This window comes from Petromyzon marinus, chromosome 56 (assembly GCF_048934315.1).
Source record: "Petromyzon marinus isolate PM22_M1 ecotype Great Lakes invasive population chromosome 56, UKy_Petmar_22M1.pri1.0, whole genome shotgun sequence".
In the NCBI taxonomy this organism is placed as follows: Eukaryota; Metazoa; Chordata; class Hyperoartia; order Petromyzontiformes; family Petromyzontidae; genus Petromyzon; species Petromyzon marinus.
The window spans coordinates 2016778-2027016 of record NC_133722.1 but is presented as its reverse complement, the minus strand read 5'-3'; the positions used below and the strand labels follow the sequence as shown (position 1 = coordinate 2027016).

The 10239-nt window shown below is 52.9% G+C and overlaps 1 protein-coding gene across 2 annotated transcripts in view; it reads right to left on the bottom strand.

The window, feature by feature from the left end:
* The window catches only part of SH3BP5 (SH3 domain binding protein 5), a 30437-nt gene that overhangs the window by 6364 nt on the left and 13834 nt on the right, over positions 1-10239 (bottom strand). For both annotated transcript variants that reach the window (XM_076052435.1, XM_076052436.1), the window contains 4 exons: positions 6419-6549; positions 3549-3591; positions 2215-2437; positions 1218-1547 (listed from right to left, as the gene is read on the bottom strand). In XM_076052435.1, coding sequence (XP_075908550.1) covers positions 1218-1547; positions 2215-2437; positions 3549-3591; positions 6419-6549 — 727 coding nt within the window. The remainder of the gene's footprint in view (positions 1-1217; positions 1548-2214; positions 2438-3548; positions 3592-6418; positions 6550-10239) is intronic.

The following is a 10239-nucleotide window of genomic DNA, read 5'->3' as shown; positions in this document are numbered from 1 at the left end:
ATCGTAGGCAGGCCAGCCTAAATGTTTCTAACTGGCGATGTTCCATTAGGGGGGTCCACGTTTCGCAAGCGTAGAGAAGGGAGGAATGACCGTGGCCGAGAAGACCTGAAGCTTCGTGCGGAGCGACAGATCAGGTAGCTTCCACACAGTGTTACGCAACCGATGAAAAGATAATGCCGCTCGAATGATTCGGAGTGAGACCTCTGCTGTTAAACCGGAGCCGGTCATGAGCACACTGCCCAGGTATGGGAAACTTTCCACTCTCTGCACAACTGCCCTATCACCAATTGGGAGTTGTGGGGGTGGAGTGTCCGATGGTACAAAATACCCAGGCAGGTGCTTAGTTTTGTTGGGGCTAATGGTGAGGCCCCACCTCTTAGTGGCAAGCTCCAGGTTCAGCAGCAGCGCCTCCAACTCTTCCTCTGAGTGAGCAGCAATTACCAGGTCGTCGGCATACATAACATGGTTAAGCAATAGGGAGCCATCCCTGGACCGCACCCGGGCATCAATCAGCCTCCCATTGTATCTGTACCAGATGGGAATTCCTCCAGGACAGCTATTGAAGACTTCACTAACTACGTGGTCGAAATAGATGTTAAATAATGTGGGAGCCAGAGGACATCCCTGTCGCACCCCAAGGTGAACAGGGAATGGCTCCGACTCCCAGCCACGTCGTTTTACCCGGGCCCGCTCACCATCATGAAGGTCCTTAATGATCGTGAGCAGAGGGTCAGAGACTCCGAAAGCACGATGGTAATTGGTGTGGCGCTGCAGGTTACTTTTTTAACGGAGTTAAAGAGCGATTTGTGATCGCGGGCCATTGAGGCAGACTCTGTCTCCTCAGAAACCCCTCGACCACTACCCATCCTTGCAGCGCCTCACGGCTCTCCAAACCCCCCCACACACACTCTACCACAACAACAACCGCCATTCGCCACTAAGTGGCGGTGACGTCACCACGACGCTTGTGCCAGGCCATGTGCACCTTCAGTCCATGTGAAGTGTCGAACGCCCGCTGGCAGGAGGTCACGGGGCAGACTCAGGTGCCATGGGTCGATTGACTGAGATGACTGAGATGACTGAGATGACTGGCTGATGCACCACCTGTTCCCCCTACTGTGCCAACCTGCTGTGCTTTAGTCACCCGGCGCTCCGCTCGTTGTTGTGAGCTTCGCTCACATATTCACCCACACACATTCACGGACTCGCAATCACACCTGTTAAGGGCGGCAGGCCTTCGCACTCGGGGGATGACGCTCCGCTGCAGTCACTGCGAGGACCCAGCCGCTCGTCCTGCACGGGGCTGAAGAAGCCACTGTCAGGGTCAGCGCCCGACCCGGAGCTGGATCTGGATCCGGAGCCGGAGCTGGACCCGGACCTGGAGCCGGAGCCGGGTTCGGAAGCCGCGAGCTGCAGGGCGGGCGGGCGCGTGGGCAGAGGAGCGGGCGGCACAGCGCCACCGGCGCATGGGCTGCACGACTCCAAATAGTTGTCGTCCTTGGATGCCATGAGGCTGCAGGCATCCGACTCGCACGCGTCCGACGCCACTGCGGCAGGCAGGCAGGCAGCGGCGGCGGTGCAGAACGCAACAGCAGTCAGCCAATCAGTCAACCAACTGGGTAACAAACCAATGACTGACTAAAATCAATCAGCTGACGAATGAATCAATCGGCGCATTGCGCTAACCGGTGTGGCGTGGTCTCCCCCTCCGCCCTCCCCCCGCCACCGCAGCGTGCTGATTTCGTCAAGGAGCATAAACCATCATCACTCCGGTCATTCTCGCAGCAGCATCGGCTTTTGGCGAGTCATCAAACAAAGACGGTCATTGCGTCGCATGCTTCGCTTTCGGATACGCTTCCGTGGCCGTCTGGAATGCTCTTTTTTGCGATATTAGGAAGGCACTGGAAGCTGTGCACGTTTAAATTATCATCTCGATTAAAAACTCATTTTCTTTAGAATTGCTTTTTGTGTTTAGTCTATTTCTTTCCTTCGCACTTACAGTTAGCGCGGTTGGCTACGTACGGTGCAAAATAAGTTCAACATACATATACCACACCTCCGATTAGCACGGTTGGCTACGTATGGTGTGAAAAAAGTTCAACATACATACTCCGCACCTCCGGTTATCATGGTTGGCTACGTACGGTGTGAAAGGAGTTCAACATACATCGGGGGGAAAAGCAAAACTAAATCGACGAGTGGGCAAGCGTTTACCGGAGAAGCTGTCGCCGTCCATGGAGAAAAACCCCAGCTCCATGCTGAAGGCGCCGGTGGTCTCTGCGCCGACCCCACGACCCCGGGGCTCCTCAACGGCGCTCGCCTTGCGCCGCGCGTGGATCTCGTCAGAGATTCGCTCGAGGCTGTCGAGCGCCGCACGGTACTGCCCCTTGGTGGCGGCCACGGCCTCCTGCAGGCCCTCCACACGCTGCTTCTGGTGCTGCCGTGACCACGCCAACCACCCCCCCCGGCGTTAATGATAGCCGGGGTTAAACCCCCTTGGCCACTTTCTGGTGACGTAGCGCGTGACGTGCCGCGTGCGTCACCGTTTCTTTTTCTTTCGGTTCCGTTGCGACGACTTACACATGCCGCACGCCCTCCCGCATGGCCTTGTAGGAGCCTCGGTACCGATACAGTTATTTTATTCAAGTTTTTCTTCTGGTTACGTTGCGATGACTATGCCGTGTGGCAGGGCGCGTGGCGAAATTTGGCGCCAGCTATCGTAAAGTGGCGGCGGTCGTGTCGTTATGGTTCTCTGCGGCGTGTACAATGTGTTTAAAAACAACGACACTACCACGCCTCTCCAAATAAAGTTAATGCTGAACTGCTTGCGCGTTCCGAGATTCAGCGGTGAACGGGACACCCACACCCTGCAACTTGCAGACGTCTCAGAATGGGAAAGGGATTAAACATCCGTAGAGATCGTGCAGAAATGTCTACGCTGATTACGGCAGGAACCGGTCTCTCCAAAGGACAACCGGCGGGAAATCCACGTCGTGCCTGGCCAGAGTGTGATCGTACCCCACCGGCGCTGGATCGTGAAGCCGGTTCTGATGAGACTCGACGAAGTATAAACCTCTCACGTGTGCCGCAGCGTGAAGTTGCACGCGTGCGACTCTGCTCATTGCAACTTTGTAATGCGTTGTTGCTGTTGTTTCACAAGCAACTTGTGCAATGTACATCTGATATCGTGGAACTGGGGTAAAGAGGCTGGGGCAATAATAATAATTTTTGCAGTTGTAAGGCTCATGGAGCTATGCAGCTCTTTGTGAGAAGCGACCTGGCTGTTCCAAATGATAGCTCAACGAATTGGCTTTTCATCACGTGGAAATTTATAGCAGCAAAATACTCTAAATGCATGATGCTGATTTTAAATGTGGAGGGAAAACCCGTAGGGACCCGGAGAAAGCTCCACGTGACCACGGTGAGAGAGAGACGCAAACTCCAAATATACAGCAGCAAGCATCGTCAGGATAGGGATCGAACCCACGACCTCCTGCATACCAGGCGAGGTAGTTAACATCTGGCCACCGTGACAATGCGACACCTACCTCCAGCTCGAGGTAGTACTTGGCCTTCAGCTCGTAGTACGGTCTGCACGAGACACACAAAGCGAGGGAAATTACAAATGGCAACTGGGTCGGGTTCCAACATTCATATCACTCCTGGAGGATTTATCTATGGCCGGAACAACGTGTCGTCCTATTCGTTAACATCGATTCTTAAACTCAAAATCACGCGTCGAATTCGTGCGTGCGATCGTTAATTTTGTTTCAACTCGTTTGTTTAATGGGTTTGCATCGTCCATGCAGCCACTAGAGGTGCTACCATTCACCACCAAATGCATGTATGTTGAATTTCTGTTGCAATGTACGTAGCCCAACGTGCTAATCAGAGGTGTGAAATAGATTCTTAGTGACATAACAGAAACCAACGAAATTGTTGCATCTGTGAATCTGCCTCAAAGTTGGGAGTCAAGCTGTAATTGATTTAAAGATATATTTTGTATTTTTCTCCAATTTTATCCGGATTGTGCGTTAGGGTCTCGGAACTGCAGTCTGTGGAGGTTACCACAGAGCTCCCACTAAGACCCTTTAGGGGGCAGCACTTTGCCAATTGTCCTGAAACCGATCACTTTTCATCACGTGACAATCAAAGCAAGTATTTTTCTATTCTCAGAGCTGCCAATGAGCCAAATTGAGCTGAGAAACAATTTTACGCGGACAGTTTTTTGGTACAATGCGGGCTGAGGCCATCCACATATTGCCCTTGAGAACTCATTTTAATTACCAGGAGGCTGCTTGGATTCGGCCCCAAGATCTCAGCGGCACCGGCTCAGCGCTACGACCTCCGCGCCACTCGGCGCCCTCGGCTGTGAAGCTGGAAGCTAAACCCGGTGGCTATGAGATGTTAACTACCTCGCCTGGTATACAGGTCGTGGGTTCGATCCCGACCTTGACACCTGTTGTATATTTGGAGTGTGCACCTTCTCCCCGTGGCCGCATAAATTTCTCTCCGGGTCCTACAGATTTTCCCTCCGTATTTAGAATAATTATGTTGTCTAGAGTATTTGGCTGCTAGAATTTTCCACGTGATAAGCTATCATGAGTTAAAGCTTTCGTGATTGTAGGAATTCATATTCTTTGGGTCTTTCGGTAAAGTCACGTAGATAGGCTCAAATAAAATAACAAAAAAACTACGACGTTTCGATCGCAACACAAGCGGTCGTCATCAGGAAAAGGGGGCTAGCTTCTAAAGGCGAACTGTTTATAAAGGTTTGAAATGGCCGTAGCCCAAATGTCAGCAGCATGGGCGGGGCAGCTGATGTTAATGTGAGTGGTGGGCAGCGACCGTGACGGTGGTGCGTTTCCCACCAATTAAAGGGCTGCCAGGTAAAAATTAGCATGTTAATGTGAGATCGGTGAGCAGCCTCCACGAAACTTAGCAATCATTTGACAAACTTAGCAATCATTGACAGGACGTTATCAACCAGTTTAAGTCATAACTGGCTGTGATGTTGCCATCCTACCACCTTGCGATGTTAGTTGTTATTTTCGGCCCTCCGATTTTACATTACCAGGTAAAATTTCTCAAACTTACACAGCCACCGTCGCTCGCGTCCTCGAGGTGGCAGCGGCTCTGTGATCTGCCATTAACATGCTCATCTCTCACATTAACATAGCCCTTTATTGGTAGAAACGCACCACCATCGCGGTCGCCGCCCGTCACTTACATTAGCTGCCCCGCGCATGCTGCTGACACTTGGGCTATGTCCATTTCAAACCTTTATAAACATCATGGGACCTCCTTTGCCAGTAGCAAAATATGAGAATAGGGTTTCCCCTTTTTCCTGGCAACAAAACAGGTGTTAAGATGTTAAAACACCAAACTGAAACCTTTTACAAGGGATCATGACCACAAGTATTGTGGTTAATGTAGACATGATTCCTTGTAAAAGGTTTCAGTTCGGTGTTTGAACATCTCAACACCTGTTTTGTTGCCAGAAAAAAGGGGAAAACCTATCCTTTATAGACAGTTCGCCTTTAGAAGCTAGCCCCCTTTTCCTGATGATGACCGCTTGTGTTGCGATCGAAACGTTTTTTTGTTATTTTCTTTGAACCTATCTACGTGACCTGACCAAAAGACCCAAAGAATACAAGCTATCATTTTTTGCCAGGTTGCTTCTCAAAAATAACTATATAGCTGAGTGGGCCTTACCTGGTAACATAAAAGTAGTAGTCGTAGTACTGCATCCCGAGCCACATAATAAAACGAAGGCAGCAATTATAGTACGGAAAATTATTGAAGAAAAAATCTAAACAAATATACACAATTATAATCGAAACACATAAAGGCTAAGAAAAAGGGGACAGCGAGTGGTAGTGGCGGCTACGCTGCCGCACGTGGCTGCTGCCTGTGATCCAGCATTGCGGAGGCAGCAGCAAGGGTTTGGTCGATCACCGTGGAGGTGCCGTAGTCCTGGCTCGCCAGGAGAAGGCGGTACACCAAGTGGACACTAATTGCCATCTGTTTCCATAGAGCTGAGTGGGCCCTACCTGGTAAATAACAAATTTTGTTTAGTTTAGATCGAGTCTGATCAATAGACCGACTAACGCCGGAATTTATTCTTCCGGGGAAATCTTCATTCAAGGCACAAGTTTCGGCGCAGAAGGCGAGTCAAGATTTCCGGGCGCGCGAGCGAGGTTCTGCGAGCGGCCGAAGGAGACAATCACACTGGCAGAGGCTGCTGGAGTAGGGAGATTGTGATTTCAACTCGGCCTGGTGGCAGGAAATGCTGAACTACGCCACTCTCAAGGTAGCAGTGGAAAAGAAAGAAAAAAAAACAGGATCTCATCAGCAATGCCGACTCAGTGTGGCTTTGACACGAGCCTGGTAGTGCCCGCGGGGCCACCGGGCCCACCTGGACTTTTTGATGGTACGCTTCAGCTTCCGCTCCAGCTGATTCATGTGCACCATGGTCACACTGTAGCGCTCCGCAGTCTGCTTGTGCACCAGCTCGCTCCTGCCTTTGTCCTGCTCGGCCTTCATCACCTGCAGGCACATCATCGTCATCACCACCATCATCATCGTCATTATCATCATCTTTATCATCTTTGTCATCACCATTGTTATACCACCACCATCATCGTTACCACCATCATCATCATCAACGTCGTCATCATCATTGTCATCATCAGCATCACCATCGTTATCACCATAGTCATCACTGTTACCACCACCATTGTTATTGTCTTCGTTGCCATCAACGTTATCACCATTATATTCTTAGTTCTTTCGGTAAAGTCACGTTGAAGGGAAACAACAATATATATTTTATTATTTTGTTGTTTCCCTTCAACGTGACTTTACCGAAATAACTAAGAATATGAATTACTGCAGTCACGAAAGCTTTAAATCAAAAGTTATCACCATTGTTACAATCGCCAAGATCGTCGTCGTAGTCATCATCGGTGCACAAACTGCGAGACCATGTTAAGAGACCCACTGAGACAACGAGTGCCATCCGTGGTGGGCGCCAGCATGGTCCAACCCCAGCCCAGTCAAGCACAGCTCAGGTCCACCACCGGCCCAGTCAACCACAGCCCAGGTCCCCCACTGACCCAGTCAACCACAGCCCAGGTCCCCCACCAGCCCAGTCAACCACAGCCCAGGTCCCCCACCGGCCCAGTCAACCACAGCCCGGGTCCCCCACCAGCCCAGTCAACCACAGCCAAAGTCCCCCACCGGCCCAGTCAACCACAACCCAGGTCCCCCACTGACCCAGTCAACCACATCCCAGGTCCCCCACAGGCCCAGTCAACCACAGCCCAGGTTCCCCACAGGCCCAGTCAACCACAGTCCAGGTCCCCCACCAGCCCAGTCAAGCACAGCCCAGGTCCCCCACCAGCCCAGTCAACCACAGCCCAGGTCCCCCACCGGCCCAGTCAACCACAGCCCGGGTCCCCCACCAGCCCAGTCAACCACAGCCAAAGTCCCCCACCGGCCCAGTCAACCACAACCCAGGTCCCCCACTGACCCAGTCAACCACATCCCAGGTCCCCCACAGGCCCAGTCAACCACAGCCCAGGTTCCCCACAGGCCCAGTCAACCACAGTCCAGGTCCCCCACCAGCCCAGTCAAGCACAGCCCAGGTCCCCCACCGGCCCAGTCAACCACAGCCCAGGTCCCCCACCAGCCCAGTCAAGCACAGCCCAGGTCCCCCACTAGCCCAGTCAACCACATCCCAGGTCCCCCACTGACCCAGTCAAGCACATCCCAGGTCCCCCACTGACCCAGTCAACCACATCCCAGGTCCCCCACTGACCCAGTCAACCACGGCCCAGGTCCCCCACAGGCCCAGTCAACCACATCCCAGGTCCCCCACCGGCCCAGTCAACCACAGCCCAGGTCCCCCAATGACCCAGTCAACCACAGCCCGGGTCTCCCACTGGCCCAGCCAACCACAGACCAGGAACCCCCCGGCCATAAATCAACCAAAGCCTGGGTCCCTCACTGGCCCAGTCAACCACAGCCCAAGTCTCCCACCTGCCCAGTCAACCACATCCCAGGTCCCCCACCGGCCCAGTCAACCACAGGCCAGGTCCCCCACCGGCCCAGTCAATCACATCCTAGAGGTCCCCCACTGGCCCAGTTAACCACGGCCCAGTCAACCACAGCCCAGGTCCCCCACCAGCCCAGTCAACCACAACCCAGGTCCCCCACTGACCCAGTCAAGCACAGCACAAGGTCCCCCACCAGCCCAGTCAACCACAGCCCGGGTCCCCCACCGGCCCAGCCCACCACAGCCCGGGTCCCCCACTGGCCCAGTCAACCACTGCAACCGCCACGAGCAACAGCGCTCACTCAAACCACATCGTCTGCCGTGAGCACGAGTTCAAACCTGACTCGGGGTGATACCGAGAGCCACGTGACTTCAGTCGCGATGGAAATAACATTTTGTACCTTTATAATGGATCCCCCCCCTAATAGGTGCCACATGCCAACTGCACTCGGAAACACGCGCCACCGTGCCAACTGGCGAAGTGCAGAGTGTTGCCGGAGAAAGATCACTCGTGTTGGAGCATTCAACCGGAGAGAAAGTGCGGGCGCCAGCGCCAGTGTGAAGGGGCTAAGTGCGACCTAGCAAGGCGGGGGCCACTTGGCGTGAAGGCAACAGCTGATGCCATGCAACGGCGAGGTTGGCCCCAACCGTAGTAAAGCGCAGTCGCTAATACTGGCTCGGAACCAGCTGTGGCGTTCAGCACCGCCTAACACCTTGACAGCGACGTTGTAAACTCCACTCTGAAGAGGAGCCGTTATATTCTTGTGTAATTGACCATGGCAGGGATATTGTTCAGGAGTTCAATGCCAATGTCGACGTCCTGCTGCTGCTGACCATGACGAGAGGGCTTCAGGACAGAGTGGTTTATTATCTTGGTCCACAGTTTGGGTTGTGTGGCAACAGTCTTCATCGCATCTCTATGGATCTCTATCCCTCTCTCTCTCTCTCTAGTTTCTTCTTCTTGCATCTGGAAGTCTGGCTCAGGAGCTAGACGGCCCCAATGTGGAGGTCTTCTGCTGTTGCTGGCCACGACGAGAGGGCTTCAGCAGAAAGAGAGAGTTTGAGTCGTTTTGACATTCCTCCTCCTGCGTTGAAGGAGCGCAGGCCAAAGTGGGTTTACTGTGCGGTCCATAGCTTGGGTTGCATGGGCACGGTCACACTCCTGTGGCCTGTCTACAATTTATCTCTGTGGGTCTCTACAAGCCTCTGTATATCTATGGGTCACTATGCAAGTATGTTTGTCTTCTACGCTGGGAAATATGGTTCAGGAACTCGATGGGTCTGCTGCTGGCCACGACGAGAGGCTTCAGCAGAGAGAGTTTGTGTCGTTTTGTCGTTCCTCCTCCTCCTGCGTTGACCGCAGCGGGTTTACTGTGCGGTCCGTAGTCTGGGTTGCATGGCCACAGTCGCACTGCTGTGGCTCATGTTTCATTTTTAATCAGGTCACTGCTGCTCCAAATGTCTTTACGGTTTTATTCACCGTTAATACAATTGAATTGGGTTAGGGCAGAGACATGTCGCTTGCACGAAGGGATGACGACCTCTGCAACGCTGATCACGCGGAATGCCTTCATTTTGATACATTACCATAAATATGCTAATTTGAACCGGTCTAAACCAGTTTATTGTTACACCAAAAACATTCAACCTGCATCGAAACTAAAAACAAAATGTTGGAACTGTAACTGGTTTGAGCAGTGTTTTCCAGTGCAGCCGAAACCGCACCCGACAACGAACGGCTCGACTCCCCCGGCAGTCCGAACTCCACTCGCTAGCATCACCACCAGGGTTCTCTCTTGCCGCGGATCCCCGGAAGCGGCGGACCGGGGTGAGCATTGAGAACGTCGGCGTGAACTTCGCACTCAGCAGAGAGCCCGGTCAAAATCTGATCGGCGCTGAGCTCCCAAGGCATGTTTAATCCTCGCGTTAATAAATTAAAAGGTGACGACATTCTGCAACTTCTCGGTCCAAGTACCGAGGTGCAGACGGTCCTCGGGGCGCCCGCACGCATGCCGCCACCTCGCCGAGGAGATGTTTACCTCCCTCTCCGATGCGCCGGAGATCGTGAGTTCTGATCCTGGATATGGTGTATATATTTGGAGTTTGCGTGTTCTCTCTCCCCCGTGGTGGTCGCGTGTATTTTTCTGCGGGTCTCCTCCGGTTTTTCCCTCCACATTTAG